Source organism: Oncorhynchus masou, chromosome 18 (assembly GCF_036934945.1).
Source record: "Oncorhynchus masou masou isolate Uvic2021 chromosome 18, UVic_Omas_1.1, whole genome shotgun sequence".
Taxonomy (NCBI): domain Eukaryota; kingdom Metazoa; phylum Chordata; class Actinopteri; order Salmoniformes; family Salmonidae; genus Oncorhynchus; species Oncorhynchus masou.
Window position 1 is genome coordinate 11,859,056 of NC_088229.1, and position 21,104 is coordinate 11,880,159.

The 21,104-nt window shown below is 43.5% G+C and overlaps 1 protein-coding gene across 1 annotated transcript; it reads right to left on the reverse strand.

Annotated features, from left to right (window-relative positions):
• Positions 1–438: 438 nt before the first annotated feature.
• Positions 439–13,150, reverse strand: LOC135503964 (carbohydrate sulfotransferase 11-like). The gene is made up of 3 exons (XM_064922172.1): positions 12,652–13,150; positions 5,935–6,017; positions 439–3,430 (listed from the first exon to the last, which is right to left on the reverse strand). Exons 1-3 carry the CDS (start codon positions 12,743–12,745, stop codon positions 2,585–2,587), a joined length of 1,023 nt encoding a protein of 340 aa, XP_064778244.1. The 5' UTR covers positions 12,746–13,150; the 3' UTR covers positions 439–2,584.
• Positions 13,151–21,104: the final 7,954 nt, after the last annotated feature.

The window sequence follows — 21,104 nt, forward strand, 5'->3', positions numbered from 1 at the left end:
ATGTATTTACGACTGTGGTGTGGTCAGCCTGCTCATTGTAATAACAAATGCTAAACAGGTATGTGACAACATAAACTGTCATCTTTCTCACTGCCTGCTCATTGGGTATCTAAACACTTCTGTCATGTTACCATTGGTTTACATCTGCTCATTGGGTATCTAAACATGCTCATTTATTGGTCATGCTCATTTATCTAAACATGCCTTCTGTATGTTGTGTCACTGCCTGCTCATTGGGTATCTAAACATGCCTTCTGTATGTTACGACTGTGGTGTCCTCATTGCCTGCTCATCTAAACATGCCTAAGTGGGTGTTAAATGTTCTCACTGCAGATTGGGCTTTGTACTTTTCAAAAGTGGAGAAAACTTGAATTTCTTCACAATAGTTTTATAGCCGCAAAATAGATTTCTGTCACAGAACAACAGTCATTCATAATGGATTTTTTTTATTTAACCTTTATTTAACTAGGCAAATCAGGAAGGAAACATGAAAAAAAGGAAACTTCTATGACGGTTTTGAAGTATAACCGGTAATGACAATACACAATGACATCACTGTCTACTGGGTGTTGGTTGTTGAGGAATTAGTGTAAAAAATAGAATTTATATTAAATGGTGGATATTATTACTATAAAATACAATTTGCAAAATAAACATAAGGGTACTCTCATATCAGACAAAAGTAAGAGAAAAGGAACCAGACTGTAGTACTGGTATAATAAATACACACTTCTCTGTAGGCTAAATACCAGGTCTTCCAGACGACTTGTCAACAACGGTGAAATGTTGTATGTGGATGTTCTAGAGCAGCCACTTCCCAGCTGAGAGGAGTTCATGAACCGAGACAACTCTATTGGTCGACACCTGTGTTCTCTCTAGACATTATTCACAGTCTATGGGTGTTTGTCTGAAACAGGCTGTACACAACTTGATTATGGCTTGTTAACATTAGGAGCAAATTCATTCAGACGAGAGTCTACTTCTATTTCAAGGCAACAATTTGAAAGTTGTAGAGTATTTGGTTGTTTCCAACACAAAGAACATGTCCTCCACACCACCGCTACCTCAACACATGGCCTATAAGCAGGAATCGTCCACTAGATTCAGTCATTGGCTGATCTTTTTTTGAGCGGATGGTCAGGGGGGGCGGAACATAATTACAAGTCATTTGTAGACTGGAAGAAGCCCAAACGTATATATTATTTGACTAAAACATAATCATTTCAAACCATGCTTTTATTTTCATACGATCACATATATCTCTCTACTAGGCGTGTGAATACTTGAACAGATGTTTTTACAGTTTCTTTGTGTCCTGCAAATTGTTTCATTTTTTTTTTTTTTTACTATTATTATTTTTTGCTCAAACTTGGGGAGCCAAATAAAAATCACCCTCGGGCCAAATTCAGCTCACAGGCCACCAGTTGGATAACCCTGGCCTATAGCATCAATTGATGCAAATGAATGTTGTTGTAGCAGTAAACGGTAAATACACTATTTTTATGGGCAAACTGTTGTAGCACAACATCAACAGGCATGAACATGTGATATTAAATGTCTTCATATACAGCTCATATCAAGTCATGAAAAATATTGCACTTGTAAGCATGGTGTAAATTCAATAGAATATTTGTCTTTTACCAGAAGGCTTACCTGGTTTTAACCTGTAGTGCCCGTGTAGATAGTTAGCCCTACGTGGCTGTCCACAGTTCAACAAGGAACTCTCTGTCGAAGGGCAGCCTTGGACCAAACCACAGCTATGCACTGTTTGCTCAGTCTGCCGTGAGCTAAAGAAAGAGGTGACTCTGCCAAACAGAGCATGTGGCATTTCTGTCATCAACTCCCTATCTGAAGTCATCATGTCTGCCAGGCTTCATATACCCAGCATACATTGTTTATCAGTACATTTTGACTATCAACCTGTGGCTTGCATAACATCAACGAACAGGTGGCCACCAAGACCAAGGAATGTATTTCTTAACCCCGTGTTAGATTTATCACCTCATTGTCATTTAAATGAGTTTTAAAAATTGATTCACATTGGGTCTTTGCAAACCTCATAACTCTGTGAGTAAATGGCAGCTTTTTCATGATTTTGAATGTGGAGACTGCATTCTTTTGTTTGTTGGTTTATGTAAGTTCTACAACACCCTTTGTCCCCAGAGGAACATTTTGGCTACATAAGATGTGCAAGAGTCAAGAAAGCACGCTGTATGTATGTGCAAGCAGAGAGAAATGCATAAATTGAATGTTCCCACAATTCACTCAAGTGTCCAATGACTCAGTCTATAATTACAATAAATACTCTTACAATTGTATAAATAAAGAGGAAGGTTCACAACCCTCAACAAGAAGAACCTGCTTCTATCTTATATAGGCCACATGAAGAGTCCTAGGAATGAACAGTGCCCCCAAAGTCACCCTTGATAATAAAGGTCATACGTCTAACAATGCAGGGAAGGCACTGGTAAGGCACTTACCAATAACATCTGAACACCACTACACACCCACCCAGATTGATTAGAAATTCCAGACCCAAAACAGATTGATTACTAAATCACAGTTGACATGGACAGAGTCGCCCTCACCTAAACTTCAAGTACTCTGGGTTGGAGTAGTTGAACAGCAGGAAGTCCATGCGGTAAAGGTTGTACAGCTTCTTCTGGTAGAAGGGACTGATGTTGTGGAAGAACTGAGCCGCCATGTCCCCGTTGGTCCTGGTGCTCTTGCCTGAGGTAGGGAAGCGGACCTCCCCATCAGTGCCAGCCAGCCGCAGCACAGAGCGGGAGTCCTGCTCCAGAGTCTCATACTTCCCCACCACGTCGTAGTGGACGAGGCAGGGGTGGCACAGTGAGTGGATCCGCTCCCAGTGCTCGTTGAAGGGCTCCTCTCTCTGTGTGCGGGGATCAACCAGGTACTGCACAAACTCCTGGAAGGAGACGTCGTTGCCCTGCTCCAACGCCTCCGGCTCAGGGTGGGGCCGGTGTCGGCGGATGATCTTGGTGCCGTAGCGCTTGTGGAAGGCCGTGTTGTAGCTGCGGGTGAACTTGTTGCGGTAGGCCGACACTAGCCTCTCGAAGGGCTCCCGAACGAAGAGGAACTTCAGGTATCTGCGGAGGCGGTGGTTTATCTCGCCGGTGGAGTACTCTGACAGCGTGCGCAGGTTGCCTGCCACGTGGGCCTCGTTGGCGGGGATGGCTAGGGGCTCGCGGTAGCGTCCGTCCCCCGTCAGGACCATGAGGACCCGTTTCCAGTTTGTGCAGGCCACCTTGGGGACGTAGCAGTACAGCAGACTGTGCTTATCATCCACTATGAGGTGGCGGAGGTCGTCTGGGGTCAACACCCGCCGCTTCCTGGTGTGTGTGAGACACGCCTCCTCCAGCAGCTCCCGCCGACCACGCAGAGACGCCTGCGCAGCAGACATGTCCAACTACAGACAGAGAGAAGGAGACAATACTCACATTTACAATTAAACACTTATTAGTGATGAAATATTCAATCTATCCAAGTGATAATGTCTAGCCACATCCTCTGACTAAGACAATTGTGCCCAACAGTCAGGGTTTGAATCTATCTTGTCAGATGAATCAGATTAACAGGAATTGGTCTGACATCAAGGCCAACCACTGTGTTTCCCAGTAGTCAGGCTGCAAGAGGCAAAACAGTGTTTCACACTCTAATGAAGACACGGCTTGATCTGAACATTGAGGAAGCAATAAAGGGATTCAAATCAAATCAAGTCCAATTTTATTTGCCACATGGGCCGAATACATCAGGTGTAGGTAGATCTTACAGTTAAAAGCTTACTTACAAGCCCTTAATTAAGCAGCAATGCAGTTGGTTAAGGGAAATAAAAGTAACACAAAGCAGTAGTGAAATAACAATAGCGAGCCTGTTTACAGGGGTACCGCTACAGAGTCAATGTGTGGGGGCACCAGTTAGTCATGGTAATTGAGGTAATATGTACAACGTAGGTAGAGTTATTAAAGTGATTATGCATAGATAATAACAGAGAGTAGCAGCAGTGTAGAAGGGGGTGGGGCAATGCAAATAGTCTGGTTAGCCATTTGATTAGATGTTCAAGAGTCTTATGGCTTGGTGGGGGGTAGAAGCTGTTCTGAAGCCTTTTGGACCTAGACTTGGGGCTCCGGTACCACTTGACGTGCGGTAGCAGAGAGTCTATGACTAGAGTGGCTGGAGTATTTGACCATTTTTAGGGCCTTTCTCTGACTTCCTCTAATTGGACATGGTGCTTTGTTTCTGACCCGCTCTGGGTGAGCCTGAAAAAAATGGATCAAGAGAGGCGGTGCCAGGTGGACTGGGTCAAAGAGGAGGAGAACAAAACTGATAAGACGAGCTACATCAGCAGCACCAAACGACTATCATCAGTGTCATAGAGAAAGCATGATTACACAGACAACACACATGGAGAGAGAGAGAGGGAGAGAGAGAGGGAGAGAGAGAGAGAGAGAGAGAGAGAGAGAGAGAGAGAGAGAGAGAGAGCACGATGCAGGATGCAGACAAAGGGAGAGATCACTCAGCATTCACTGGATTCCTGAGATATTGGAGCTGGAAAAGAGAGCTTTGTCTTTCTGCAGAAGAGGGGGTAGTATTTTTTATAGTAACCACTAAGAACCCGAGTCCTAACTTCTAAGTCAAATCAAATGAGCTCAACTCAGCTTTGAAGTATTGCTTAAGCCATGACCTCTGAGGAAGGTAAAGGTATGTAGTGTGATGATAAAGCCATGACCTCTGACCTCTGAGGAAGGTAAAGGTATGTGGTGTGGTGCTGAAGCCATGACCTCTGACCTCTGAGGAAGGTAAAGGTATGTAGTGTGATGCTAAAGCCATGACCTCTGACCTCTGAGGAAGGTAAAGGTATGTAGTGTGATGCTAAAGCCATGACCTCTGACCTCTGAGGAAGGTAAAGGTATGTAGTGTGATGATAAAGCCATGACCTCTGAGGAAGGTAAAGGTATGTAGTGTGATGCTAAAGCCATGACCTCTGACCTCTGAGGAAGGTACAGGTATGTAGTGTGATGATAAAGCCATGACCTCTGAGGAAGGTAAAGGTATGTAGTGTGATGCTAAAGCCATGACCTCTGAGGAAGGTAAAGGTATGTGGTGTGGTGCTAAAGCCATGACCTCTGAGGAAGGTAAAGGTATGTAGTGTGATGCTAAAGCCATGACCTCTGACCTCTGAGGAAGGTAAAGGTATGTAGTGTGATGATAAAGCCATGACCTCTGAGGAAGGTAAAGGTATGTAGTGTGATGATAAAGCCATGACCTCTGAGGAAGGTAAAGGTATGTAGTGTGATGATAAAGCCATGACCTCTGAGGAAGGTACAGGTATGTAGTGTGATGATAAAGCCATGACCTCTGACCTCTGAGGAAGGTAAAGGTATGTAGTGTGATGATAAAGCCATGACCTCTGAGGAAGGTAAAGGTATGTAGTGTGATGATAAAGCCATGACCTCTGAGGAAGGTAAAGGTATGTAGTGTGATGATAAAGCCATGACCTCTGAGGAAGGTAAAGGTATGTAGTGTGATGATAAAGCCATGACCTCTGACCTCTGAGGAAGGTAAAGGTATGTAGTGTGATGCTAAAGCCATGACCTCTGAGGAAGGTAAAGGTATGTAGTGTGATGATAAAGCCATGACCTCTGACCTCTGAGGAAGGTAAAGGTATGTAGTGTGATGATAAAGCCATGACCTCTGAGGAAGGTAAAGGTATGTAGTGTGATGATAAAGCCATGACCTCTGACCTCTGAGGAAGGTAAAGGTATGTAGTGTGGCTCTCGAAGTTCAATACTTTGTCAAATGACATTTCCTGTGTGTGACACATCTGGAAACACTAACGCATAAATAGTATATAACCGCGAGTGTTCTCACACTCAAGACATGATGGAATGGGGCCATTTTAAAGCTAGTCACCTGGTCTTCGTTGTAGAGGGTCTGTAGTGGACTTCTCCTCGTCTTCCCCGGGCCGATGCCCTTCCCCCCAAACTGCTCCACGGCTACAGAAACAAGGGCACAGAGGGAGAGAAAGGGAAACAGATGAATCATCAAGAAAAGGGCAGTATTGGCTGTTTTCTGTAGTGTTCAGTGACGGTGCTCGGTGTTCATGGAACGTTGGCCTCACTGTGGATTCCTTTGGATTTCAACAAATTATATGTTACTGGTTGAGCTGTTCTGAACAGCGTTTACCCTGCTCTATATACAACTTATATGTTACTGGTTGAGCTGTTCTGAACAGTGTTTACCCTGCTCTATATACAACTTATATGTTACTGGTTGAGCTGTTCTGAACAGTGTTTACCCTGCTCTATATACAACTTATATGTTACTGGTTGAGCTGTTCTGAACAGTGTTTACCCTGCTCTATATACAACTTATATGTTACTGGTTGAGCTGTTCTGAACAGTGTTTACCCTGCTCTATATACAACTTATATGTTACTGGTTGAACTGTTCTGAACAGTGTTTACCCTGCTCTATATACAACTTATATGTTACTGGTTGAGCTGTTCTGAACAGCGTTTACCCTGCTCTATATACAACTTATATGTTACTGGTTGAGCTGTTCTGAACAGTGTTTACCCTGCTCTATATACAACTTATATGTTACTGGTTGAACTGTTCTGAACAGTGTTTACCCTGCTCTATATAGAACTTATATGTTACTGGTTGAGCTGTTCTGAACAGCGTTTACCCTGCTCTATATACAACTTATATGTTACTGGTTGAGCTGTTCTGAACAGTGTTTACCCTGCTCTATATACAACTTATATGTTACTGGTTGAGCTGTTCTGAACAGTGTTTACCCTGCTCTATATACAACTTATATGTTACTGGTTGAGCTGTTCTGAACAGTGTTTACCCTGCTCTATATACAACTTATATGTTACTGGTTGAGCTGTTCTGAACAGCGTTACCCTGCTCTATATACAACTTATATGTTACTGGTTGAGCTGTTCTGTTTACCCTGCTCTATATACAACTTATATGTTACTGGTTGAGCTGTTCTGAACAGTGTTTACTCTGCTCTATATACAACTTATATGTTACTGGTTGAGCTGTTCTGAACAGCGTTTACCCTGCTCTATATACAACTTATATGTTACTGGTTGAGCTGTTCTGAACAGCGTTTACCCTGCTCTATATACAACTTATATGTTACTGGTTGAGCTGTTCTGAACAGTGTTTACCCTGCTCTATATACAACTTATATGTTACTGGTTGAGCTGTTCTGAACAGTGTTTACCCTGCTCTATATACAACTTATATATTACTGGTTGAGCTGTTCTGAACAGTGTTTACCCTGCTCTATATACAACTTATATGTTACTGGTTGAGCTGTTCTGAACAGCGTTTACCCTGCTCTATATACAACTTATATATTACTGGTTGAGCTGTTCTGAACAGTGTTTACCCTGCTCTATATACAACTTATATATTACTGGTTGAGCTGTTCTGAACAGTGTTTACCCTGCTCTATATACAACTTATATATTACTGGTTGAGCTGTTCTGAACAGCGTTTACCCTGCTCTATATACAACTTATATGTTACTGGTTGAGCTGTTCTGAACAGTGTTTACCCTGCTCTATATACAACTTATATGTTACTGGTTGAGCTGTTCTGAACAGTGTTTACCCTGCTCTATATACAACTTATATGTTACTGGTTGAGCTGTTCTGAACAGTGTTTACCCTGCTCTATATACAACTTATATGTTACTGGTTGAGCTGTTCTGAACAGCGTTTACCCTGCTCTATATACAACTTATATGTTACTGGTTGAGCTGTTCTGAACAGCGTTTACCCTGCTCTATATACAACTTATATGTTACTGGTTGAGCTGTTCTGAACAGTGTTTACCCTGCTCTATATACAACTTATATGTTACTGGTTGAGCTGTTCTGAACAGTGTTTACCCTGCTCTATATACAACTTATATGTTACTGGTTGAGCTGTTCTGAACAGTGTTTACCCTGCTCTATATACAACTTATATGTTACTGGTTGAGCTGTTCTGAACAGTGTTTACCCTGCTCTATATACAGTGCTGCTGTAGCCCATCTAGTTCTCATGTCAGTCTGTTTTGCCGTATGGTGCACGATCTCACATGAGTAACACATCTGTGCAGGGATACTGGCATTTCGGGTGAATTATTATACTGTAGGGGCCCAAAGGTTTGGGTAACCCTGCATGAGACAACCTTCCTGCATCCATCATGATGTGATGATGATCACCCATAAAATGCCTTCCCTTTCCCCTAGATTTAGATTTTCTATAGGAACATCATGTTCCTTTCAAGAATCCCAGTCCTCCCCTCCCACCAGTCCCCACCCCGAGCGCCTCAGGGCTGGAGGCATGTCAGTGGTGGGGCCCTCCTCACTGGTGAGAGGAAACTGATTGGATTTGCACATGTGCCACTAGAATGCAGAGGATTGCTTTACATCTCACAGGGGCGAGAGAGAGAGAGAGAGAGAGAGAGAGAGAGAGAGAGCACGATGCAGACATAAAGAGAGAGATCACTCAGCATTCACTGAGTGACAGAGAGACAGAGACAGTGAGAGAGAGACAGAGAGAGACAGAGACAGAGAGACAGTGACAGAGACCATTAGAGAGAGAGAGAGAGAGAGAGAGAGAGAGAGAGAGAGAGAGAGACAGTGACAGAGAGACAGTGACAGAGAGAGACAGTGACACAGACAATGACAGAGAGAGAGAGACAGTGACAGAGAGAGAGAGTGACAGAGAGACAGTGACAGAGAGAGAGAGACAGTGAGGCAGGGTGACAGACAGTGAGAGAGACAGTGACAGAGACAGAGTGACAGAGACAGTGAGAGAGATAGAGATATAGAGAGAAATAGAAATAGAGAGAGAGGGGGGGGGAGGACACAGAAGGAGAAGAGGACCAGGTGGGGGGAGGAAAAGGGGAAGGTCTTCTAGCCGACAACCACTACAACTCCTACCTCAGGTATACATATACACCCTCAGTAAACTGCTGAGAAAGTGGGTCAAGAAGACTGAAGCTGAGGCACTCTCAACACAACAAACATGGTGGTGCAATAGCAAATAACCAACAGCATGAATAAACATTACAGTTACGTGTTATGTATTAGTTTATCCTAATTCAGTTCATGAATCAGCTTGTTAAAGCAGTCTCACTAAGTATTTTAGTGAAGAAGAAAAAACTTCCCCCTTTGACATCTCTGTCAGCTCATCTGCTCTACATATCTGTAACAATGACTGTGACTTCCGCTTTGGAGGAATTGCACTGTGCACAGAGAGGGGGAAGTTTCAGTGTTACAAAACAACATCAAGATTCCAAATGAAACCCTTGTCTGTGCACTGGCCAAAGATAAGTACACACCAGTACATCACTGGGGCCAAGCTTCCTGCCATACAGGACCTATATACTTGGCTGTGTCAAAGGACAGGCCCCAAAACTCCAGTCACCCAAGTCACAGACTGTTCTCTCTACTAAAGCACGGCAAGCGGTACCAGAGCGCCAAGTCTAGGACCGAAAACTCCTTAACAGCTTCTTCCCCCAAGCTATAAGACTGCTGAACAATTAATCAAATGCCTGCCCCTGTCACCCCTCACATTGTCTCGGAACCGGTACCCCCGTACAGCCTCGTTATTGTTATTGTCATTTTATTGTGATACTTTTTATTTTTTACTTTAATTTATTTAGTAAATATTTTCTTAACGCTATTTCTTGAACTACATTGTTGGTTAAGGGCTTGTAAGTAAGCATTTTACATTAAGGTACCTGTTGTATTCGGTGCATGTGACAAATGTTATTTTATTTGAAATCAGAAGACTTCTGCTTTTGAAAAAAGAACAATATTTTAGCATCTCCTCTCATTATGGAGAAGAGATCACATGATGCTCGTTTCATTATTCCCTGTAATGATAGTGAGCGTATCTGTACAGCATGCACCCCAGGTTCTGAATAAGCAGGATAGAAATGGAATGACAATAGTGAGCAAAGAACACAAACCCAGCAGGTGTAGGCATGGCTGACTCGGCTCTATGCCAGCGGGGGAATGGGGTTTGGGACAAACACCAAACGTTAGGAACATCTTCCTAACACTAAGTTCCACCAGTGGGGCGCCTGGCACCTACCTGCATTCCCCGTTCAAAGGCACTTCAAATATTTTGTCTTGCCCATTCACCCTCTGAACGGCACACATACACAATCCATGGCTCAATTGTCTCAAGGATTAAAAATCCTTCTTTAACCTGTCTCCTCCTCTTCATTTTATTTTTTACATTTAACCTTTATTGAACTAGGCAAGTCAGTTAAGAACAAATTCTTATTTACAATGACGGCCTACCCGGGCCAAAACCAGAAGACACTGGGCCAATTGTGCACCGCCCTATGGGACTCCCAATCACGGCCGGATGTGATACAGCCTGGAATCAAGATGCACTGAGATGCAGTGCCTTAGACCGCTGCCCCACTCGGGTGCATACACTGACTGAAGTGGATTTAACAAGTGACATCAATAAGGGATGTTGGTCCATGTCGTGGAAAGAGCAGGTGTTCTTAATGTTTTGTCCACTCAGGGTACAGTATGCCAACCTCGTTTGTTTACTTGACAAGACCCACATGATGCCACAGTGTGTGTGTGTGTGTGTGTGTGTGTGTGTGTGTGTGTGTGTGTGTGTGTGTGTGTGTGTGTGTGTGTGTGTGTGTGTGTGTGTGTGTGTGTGTTAGTGAAAGTTTAAATCCCTCATTCTTAGCAGATGTCTGGTGGCAGCGTTTGATGAATAAAATAATTAGAAACGATATCTGATAGCGAAGTATTTAATGTTTAGAACAAGACCAGAAGAAATCAAAATGCCAAAGAGTTGAGACAGTCTGCTCAGCATGAGGTACTGGGCTCAGGCCACTCCACCTAAAATGATGTCTGGACTTCAGCCGAAGACCGTCAGGAGGGAGTATAGACAAACCAAATATATCTGAAGGCTTGGAGTTTCTGTATGAAACGTTCCCTCAACGTAACAGTATTTTCACCTGTCACATTGTGAATACATCTGCCCACTATAGGAAAATACACACTTCTGTTCAATTCTCAACATTCATAATAACTCGAGTGTAAGCAATGACTAATTAATGTGCTTCCATGGGTCCTGTGCTTCCCTGGGTGTTGGCGGCTCAGCAAAATGCACAATGGGGTCAGAACAATAAGCTCTATTTCTCTTCCTGTCTACTAACACACTGGGACTCCAGTGTGTGTGTGTGTGTGTGTGTGTGTGTGTGTGTGTGTGTGTGTGTGTGTGTGTGTGTGTGTGTGTGTGTGTGTGTGTGTGTGTGTGTGCGTGCGGAGCAGGTGGATATGTGTGACGTGCTGAACGAGGGCATGTGTGTGTTTTACAAGAGGGTTAGTGTGTTCTCAGTGGACGTACCTCATCCAGTCCATATGGGTTTCATGTTAATGCCGTCAGCGTTGAAATAAATACTGGCTATGCAAGTCAGACACAAATAAGGAAATGTGTATGGTTTTAGAAGTTAACCCTTCCGACTTCCTCATGTTTTACTCATATCACACAGAGTAGCTTCGTGTAACTTCTCTGACAACATGAGGTTTGGGAGGTAAGGAAGGACTGTCACAGACTATATGTTGTCTACAGTATGTGGCCAGAGAGAGGCCTGCTATTGGCTGTCACATTTGGCAGGGCTAAAATAGATCTACATTACAGAATAACTAACAATTAGACATGCCCGGACGGTGCTGTGCCTCTGGCATTGAACCGTACATGTGTAGGAGCCCTGCCGGAAAGCAGATAAACAAGCCCAGACAGTGCAGGCATTAAGAAGAGACGGTTGGAGAGGAAAGATGATTCTGTTCTGATTGTATTCTGTTTAAACTTTTAATGTGTAAACAGAAAGACTCTTATGACATAATGTAATAGCATAGTAGTGTCCCTTCCTCGGTTGCACTTAGTCTTGGAGGCTCTGTAAAATGAAGTACCTGGACTTATTACATCGTTGCTTTCCCATTTCTATGGTAAAACAACAGCATACACACTGTGACATAACACATGTATAGTTCATGTTGAATTCTCTCTCTATTAAAACGTAAGACATAACCCAGGAAGGAGGTCAGGTTAGGTTGACCACTCTTTTCACTTCTCTCCTGTTTTTTATGTGCCTCTCGGTATCACTCCACTAAGGGTAAATGCTTCCTGCTCCTCTGTCTCTGCCCAGTGGAGAACATGAGAGCTGAGACTGGTCCAAAAGGAACAGGAATGCAGCAGGGTCTCTCAGAGGGGGCTATCACAACATTCCATGGTTCACACTCACAGTGGTCTTATTCATGCCCTGACATTTACCCCTTTCATTGTGTCCCAACTCAACACACATGCTAATTTAGAAACCACACCATTATTCAGAGGGGGACACTGTGCAACAGGCAGGGTAGAGATTTGCATCACTTCGGAGTCCTCTTTGGTAGCATTGTGGCACAAACCTACAGCTCGTTTCAGTTAAACATGATGTTTGTGATCTAGACAACTAGGCTAATGAACAACAGCTAACATCGTGTTATACATAATACCCCAAAACGTCCCTCTACAGGTGCATAGGGACACCATCCCATGGCTGATGTAAGCTGATGGTCGACAGTCCACACTTACCTGGTCGTGTGATGTTCTGAAAGTACAATATGACCATGAAAAGTGACCCAACGCATGTCGCCAGGAAAATTCGTCCAACTTTGGGTTTTGTCATCCTGATTCCCCGAGCTGGCAGAGTAGAGCAGAACCCTCTCCCCGAGGTGTCTCATGCGAGGCAGCTCGTCTGGTGCGACTTAACGATAGAAGGGAAAGAATGGACCTTCATGTGGAAAAACTTGGCAGTGATACCGTTATATCAGTCTATTTCTCAATTATTCTATTCGACGAAAAAAAATGCCTATGAATAGCTGCGAAAATATTGGAACGCGCGAAAGTCGGTTGCCTTTGTAGGAGTTCAGATCAATTATATATTTCAGTCATATTTTACGTTCCGCTGAAATTTCTCATCGTATACAAGTCCCGAGAGCGCCAGATTGTTTCAGAGTTCTCTGATAATCCCCATCGTTCAACAGTTTTCGTTTCGTCAATTTTTTCAACCCAGTCAAACTTCCCGAAAGATGGTCGGCGGCACTGGGCTATGACGTCACACCCACCCTAGTACTTTCTTGCGGTGACTGTCACCCATCTGAAGGTTGTCACTAGTTACTACAGCCACAAAGTCAAAATTGTATAATAGGTGGGGTTTAGCAATGATGATGACTTTGTGGCTGTGGTAACTAGTGACGACCCCAATCTTCCCTGTGACAAATTAATCCAATAATATTTTTTTTTTACCTTTATTTAACTAGGCAAGTCAGTTAAGAACAAATTCTTATTTTCAATGACGGCCTAGGAACAGTGGGTTAACTGCCTGTTCAGGGGCATTGTACCTTGTCAGCTCTGGATTTCGGTTACTAGTCCAACACTCTAACCACTAGGCTACCCTGCCGCCCCAATATAGGTCAAAGTTCCCCAACTGGTGGCCCGCGGGCCCCCGAGTTATCTGAGAAAAAAAATATATATATATATATATACACACTACCATTCAGAAGTTTGGGGTCACTTAGAAATGTCCTTGTTTTTGAAAGAAATGCACATCTAATTGATCACTAGAAAACCCTTTTGCAATTATGCTAGCACAGCTGAAATCTGTTGTACTGATTAAAGTAACAATAAAATCGTCCTTCTTTAGACTAGTTGAGTATCTGTGGCATTAGCATTGTGGGTTCAATTACAGGATCAAAATGGCCAGAAACAAAGAACTTTCTTCTGAAACTCGTCAGTCTATTCTTGTTCTGAGAAATGAAGGCTATTCCATGCGAGAAATGCGAGAAATTGCGCTGTACACTATTCCATTCACAGAACAGCACAAAATAGCTCTAACCAGAAAGAGGAGTGGGTGGCCCCGGTGCACAACTGAGCAAGAGGACAAGTACATTAGAGTGTCTAGATTGAGAAACAGATGCCTCACAAGTTCTCAACTGACAGCTTCATTAAATAGTACCTGTAAAACACCAGTCTCAACATCAACAGTGAAGAGGCCAATCGGGGATGCGGGCCTTCTACCCCACTCTACCCAATGTATTTGGACAGTACAGAATGTCACCTTTAATTTGAGGATATTTTCATACATATCTGTTTTACAATTTAGAAATGAAAGCACTTTATGTATTTATGTATGTGTCTTTTCTGAGTTACTTTTATTGTAATCAAGAATATAAGATCTTCTGAACAAATTAATGTGGATGCTACCATGGTTATGGATCATGAATTTGAATAATGATGAGTCAGAAAGATACAGAGGCACAAAGATCATATGATGCTAACCTCATATGATGCTAACCGCTCAGAAACATCTTATCGACTCACTTCAGTCATCATTCACCATTCAGTTCCTATTGGGCAAAACATAACCCAAAACACAACCAAAACAAACTGCATCCAACAAGTTGGGTGCCAGGTATACTATACAAATTATAAACTTCTGACTCATTTAATACACTACAAGTGAATTTGTCCAAATACTTATGAAACCTTTCCAAAGTGGGGTCTAGCTACATAAAGTGCTTTCATTTCTAAACAGTGAAACAGATATGTATGAAAATACACTCAAATTAAAGGTGAAAGTCTGTACTGTCTCTTCATATGAAACATTGACCTCAAGTCCAATTATAGAGCCACATTTACCAGCCTGGTCTCATAGACTAGATGTAACATAGTAAACATAAATACGGCACACTCAAATTAGTATTTGTTATGGTTGGTATGGTTACATAAGGCCAATGGTTACGTAAGGCAAAACAAAAGTAGGCTGGATGGGTGGTATAACACAAATGTTTAGGAACCCAAAGGTTGTGAGTTTGCATTTCATTATGGACAATGTTAGCATTTTAGCTAATTAGCAACTTTTCAACCACTTACTACTTTTTAGCTATTTTGCAACTACTTAGCATGTTAGCTAACCCTAACCCTAACCCTTTTAGCTAACCCTTCCCCAAACCCTAACCTTAACCCTTTAACCTAACTCCTAAACTTAACCCTAACCCCTAACCCCTAACCCCTAGCCTAGCTAACATTAGCCACCTAACCACCTAGTTAGAATTCGTAACGTATCATACGTTTTGCAAATTCATAAAATACAGTACATTTTGCAGATTCGTGAAATGTGAAACAAATGGGTGAGGAACATCCACAAATTAATACATACCATAGGAAATGTAACATATCATACTAAATGGAGTGTGGTGAATTTACGTACAGAATAATATGAAATGCTCTGAGACCAGGTTGCAGCCATACAATACGGAGAGGAGTGTATATTCATGGTGGATCTAGGGATGTTGGGGATAGTGAAATGGGTCTAGGGATGTCGGGGATTGTGAAGTGGGTCTAGGGATGTTGGGGATAGTGAAGTGGGTCTAGGGATGTCGGGGATAGTGAAGTGGGTCTAGGAATGTTGGAGATAGTGAAGTGGGTCTCGGAATATTGGGGATAGTGAAGTGGGTCTAGGAATGCCGGGGATAGTGAAGTGGGTCTAGGAATGTCGGGGATAGTGAAGTGGGTCTAGGGATGTCGGGGATAGTGAAGTGGGTCTAGGGATGTCGGGGATAGTGAAGTGAGTCTAGGGATGTCGGGGATAGTGAAGTGGGTCTAGGGATGTCGGGGATAGTGAAGTGGGTCTAGGGATGTTGGGGATAGTGAAGTGGGTCTAGGGATGTCGGGGATAGTGAAGTGGGTCTAGGGATGTCGGGTTTAGTGAAGTGAGTCTAGGGATGTCGGGGATAGTGAAGTGGGTCTAGGGATGTCGGGGATAGTGAAGTGGGTCTAGGGATGTCGGGGATAGTGAAGTGGGTCTAGGGATGTCGGGGATAGTGAAGTGGGTCTAGGGATGTCGGGGATAGTGAAGTGGGTCTAGGGATGTCGGGGATAGTGAAGTGGGTCTAGGGATGTCGGGGATAGTGAAGTGGGTCTAGGGATGTCGGGGATAGTGAAGTGGGTCTAGGGATGTCGGGGATAGTGAAGTGAGTCTAGGGATGTCGGGGATAGTGAAGTGGGTCTAGGGATGTCGGGGATAGTGAAGTGGGTCTAGGGATGTCGGGGATAGTGAAGTGGGTCTAGGGATGTCGGGGATAGTGAAGTGGGTCTAGGGATGTCGGGGATAGTGAAGTGGGTCTAGGGATGTCGGGGATAGTGAAGTGGGTCTAGGGATGTTGGGTTTAGTGAAGTGAGTCTAGGGATGTCGGGGATAGTGAAGTGGGTCTAGGGATGTCGGGGATAGTGAAGTGGGTCTAGGGATGTCGGGGATAGTGAAGTGGCTGTTGACGAGAGGCAGGCGGCTCTTTCATGATGCGGTTCGGCAACAATGTGCTCCACTGAAACTTCTGGCGGTGGAGATATCAGTCAAATGTTGTGATGAGTCACGCCAAACATTACCTCAACTCTGCTCCACACCGGACAATGCCAGAGGCTGGGATTTAACAGTGCCAAACAAATTTAACATGGAGTACGATACATCTGACACATCTGATTACACAATAGCCCTTCATTAAGGAATAGTTTTGTTTAATGATCATTATCATGCATAGTAAAAGACGATATTAAGTGGCAGTACCATGACTGGGGGTTGGAGGAATGTGGGAGGTTATTCCTCTTTCGAACTGGCAGGCATCTCTATTTGAATGCACTGATTGGACGCTCCATACAGCAGGCATTTCTAGGATGCAGTGGTGACCAGTCATTCAGGGCTGTTTTGAGACCCACCTTCACACATCAGTTTGAAAACATGTTTTTAATTGAGTTAATAAAGCTGCATGCAAACGTAGTGTCTTTTTTGCTTTCTTAAGTAAGGCAGCTGGAAAATGCAGGTGTTTCAGCCGAGGTCAGTGCTTTCTGTGGTGGTGGGGCAGCCAGCAGAATATGCAGAGAGTAGGGGTTGGTAATGTTCTTTAGTTGCACCGTGATTGGCTCAGTGTTCTGTCACTCATGGGGACACTACATCACCTCTAAATCTAAGGGTAGAGCTAGAAAATTCTAGACCCTTTGGTGCTGCAATATAGTTACATTAGAATGCCCATCCAAGAAGGCTCAAGGTCATTGGCCACAGATAAAATGATGTCAAATCACGTTATATCTAGAGCAGCTTTGATTAGACTGATCATGTCAACATCATACTTTCAAAATCGTAGCTAGCAAGCTAGCAGTCATCATCATGAATCAAGTCGACAATCTGCTGACAAATCCATTTGAATCCTTATCATATGAAGACAAATAACGAAGAGAAATTATAGATAAAATGTATCGGTGCTCATCGGCCATTGAAAATAAAAATTACACAAGTTGGATATCGCAAATTCAACAATGAGTGGTTTCGAAGGAATCAGTGGCTAACTGCAAGCATTGCAAAGCAATCACTAGTCTGCTTTTTGGTGGAGTGGGTGAGTGGCCATGGTGTCAATCCAGCATGACTTTTTCCGCACTCAAAACAACTGGAAACTCAGAACTGGGAAATTTGATTTCAAGACAACTGGGAACTCTGGGACAAAAACAAGGTCTGACTGGGAAAATACGTTTTGAACAGTCATCCAACTCGGAATTGCAAGTCGGGAACTCTGGCCTCTTTTTAGAGCTCTGACCTGAAGATCACTGACGTCATCATGATTCAACATTGTTTTTTTCTAAGTTCCCAGTTGCCTTGAAAGCAACATACATCCAGAGAATGCCAGACTTTGATGTCAAAATTTGCCCACAAATGGCTGCCGCGCCACGTTCCTGTTCAAGTGAGCACAGCATAACAAGGTGAGTCCAAAAATGTATTGCATGCTGCTGCATAAACAATGTTATATGCCAGGGAGATATGTATACTGTAGCTAAGAAAGTTGGAACGGAAATGGCGCTACACCAAACTGGAAGTCTTCCAACTAGCTTGGAAAGACAGTACCGTTCAGTATCAAAGAGCCCTCACTGCTGCTTGATCATCCTATTTTTTCCAACTTAATAGAGGAGAATAAGAACAATCCAAATTGTATTTTTGATACTGTCGCAAAGCTAACTCAAAAGCAGTATTCCCCAAGAGAGGATGGCTTTCACTTCAGCAGTGATAAATTCATGAACTTCTTTGACGAAAAGATCATGATCATTGGAAAGCAAATTACGGACTCCTCTTTAAATCTGCGTATTTCTCCAAAGCTCAGTTGTCCTGAGTCTGCACAACACTGCCAGGACCTAGGATCAAGGGAGACACAAGTTTCGCAATACTATATCTCTTGATACATTGATGAAAATAGTCATGGCCTCGAAACCTTCAAGATGTATACCGGACCCTATTCCAACTAAACTACTGAAAGAGCTGCTTCCTGTGCTTGGCCCTCCTATGTTGAACATAATAAACGGCTTCCTATCCACCGGATGTGTACCAAACTCACTAAAAGTGGCAGTAATAAAGCCTCTCTTGAAAAAGCCAACCTTGACCCAGAAAATATTAAAAACTGGCCAATATCAAAACTCCCATTCCTTTCAAATATTTTTGAAAAAGCTGTCTCGCAGCAACTCACTGCCTTCCTGAAGACAAACAATGTATATGAAGGCTTCAGTCTGGTTTTAGACCCTGTCATAGTCCTGAGACCGCAATCGTGAAGGTGGTAAATGACCTTTTCATGGAGTCAGACCAAGGCTCTGCATCTGTCCTCGTGCTCCTAGACCTTAGAGCTGCTTTTGATACCATCGATCACCAAATTCTTTTGGAGATTGGAAACCCAAATTGGTCTACATGGACAATTCTGGCCTGGTTTAGATCTTATCTGCCGGAAAGATATCAGTTTGTCTCTGTGGATGGTTTGTCCTCAGACAAATCAACTGTAAATTTCGGTGCTCCTCAAGGTTCCGTTTTAGGACCACTATTGTTTTCATTATATATTTTACCTATTGGTGATGTCATTCGGAAACATAATGTTAACTTTCACTGCTATGCGGACGAGACACAGCCTGTGTTTCAGACATAAGGAAGTGGATGGCGGAAAATGTTTTACTTTTAAACTCGGACAAAACAGAGATGCGAGTTCTAGGTCCCAAGAAAAAAAAGATCTTCTGTTGGATCTGACAATTAATCTGGTTGTACAGTCGTCTCAAATTAAAACCGTGAAGGACCTCGGCATTACTCTGGACCCTGATCTCTCTTTTGACGAACATATCAAGAATATTTCAGTTTTTACATCTTTTTTGACTTTCTGTCAAAAAATGATGCAGAAAAATGTATCCATGCTTTTGACACTTCTAGATTAGACTACTACAATGCTCTTCTTTCTGGCTACCCGGATAAAGCACTAAATAAACTTCCGTTAGTGCTAAATATGGCTGCTAGAATCTTGACTAGAACCAACAAATGTGATCATATTACTCCAGTGCTAGCCTTTCTACACTGGCTTCTGTTAAGGCTAAGGCTGATTTCAAGGTTTTACTGATAACCTACAAAGCATTACATGGGCCTGCTCCTACATATCTTTCCAATTTGGTCCTGCCATACATACCGACACGTACGCTACGGTCAAAGGATGCAGGCCTCCTTACTGTCCCTAGAATTTCTAATCAAACAGCTGGATGCAGGGCTTTCTCCTATAGAGCTCCATTTTTATGGAATGGAGTCTATCCATGTGAGAGATGCAGACTCGGTCTCGACCTTTATGTCTTTATTGAAGACTCATCTCGTCAGTAGGTCCTATGATTGAGTGTAGTCTGGACCAGGGGTGTGAAGGTGAACAGAAAGGTACTGGAGTGACGAACCACCCTTGCTGTCTCTGCCTGTCCGGTTCCCCTCTCTCCACTGGGATTCTCTGCCTCTAACCCTATTATGGGGGCTGAGTCACTGGCTTACTGGTGCTCTTCCATGTCATCCCTAGGAAGGGTGTGTCACTTGAGTGGGTTGAGTCACTGACGTGAACTTCTTGTCTGGGTTGGCGTCCCCCTCGGGTTCGTGGTGTGGGGGAGGTCTTCGTGGGCTATAATCGGCCTGGTCTCAGGATAGTAGGTTGGTGGTTGAAGATATCTCTCTAGCGGTATGGGGGCTACTTGGCAAAGTGGGTGGGGTTAAATCCTGCCTGTTTGGCCCTGTCCGGGGGCATCGTCGGACGGGGCCACAGTGTCTCCCGACCCGTCTTGTCTCAGCCTCCAGGATTTATGCTGCAATAGTTTGTGTCGGGGGGTTAGGGTCAGTCTGTTATATCTGGACTATTTCTCATGTCTTATCCAGTGTCCTGTGTGAATTTAAGTATGCTCCCTTTAATTCTCTTTCTCTTTCTCTCTCTCTGCTCTCGGAGGACCTGAGCCATAGGACCATGCCTCAGGACTACCTGGCCTGATGACTCCTTGCTGTCCCCAGTCCACCTGGTCAAGCTGCTGCTCCAGTTTCAACTGTTCTGCCTGCAGCTATGGAACCCTGACCTGTTCACCGGACGTGTTACCTGTCCCAGACCTGCTGTTTTCAACTCTCTAGAGACAGCAGGAGCGGTAGAGATACTCTGAATGATTGGCTATGAAAAGCCAACTGACATTTCCTCCTGAGGTGCTGACCTGTTGCACCTTCTACAACCACTGTGATTATTATTATCTGACCCTGCTGGTCATCGATGAACATTTGAACATCTTGGCCATGTTTTGTTATAATCTCCTTCTGGCACAGCTAAAAGAGGAGGGGCCACCCCTCAGAGCCTGGTTCCTCCCTAGGTTTCTTCCTAGCTTCTGGCCTTTCTAGAAAGTTTTTCCTAGCCACCGTGCTTCTACATCTGCATTGCTTGCTGTTTGAGGTTTTAGGCTGGGTTTCTGTACAGCACTTTGTGACATCGGCTGATGTAAAAAGGACTTTATAAATACATTTGATTGATTAATTGATAGATTGATTGATGTTGTGTAGTAGCTGTTAGTAGCCTATGTGCCTCACTCTAATAATTTGGTCCCTTTTCCCCTCATAACTTAGCCTACTGTTCTGACTTGGTGGTGTACATGTAGCCTATAGCCTGTTTTAAAAACGTAATCTTTGAATATTG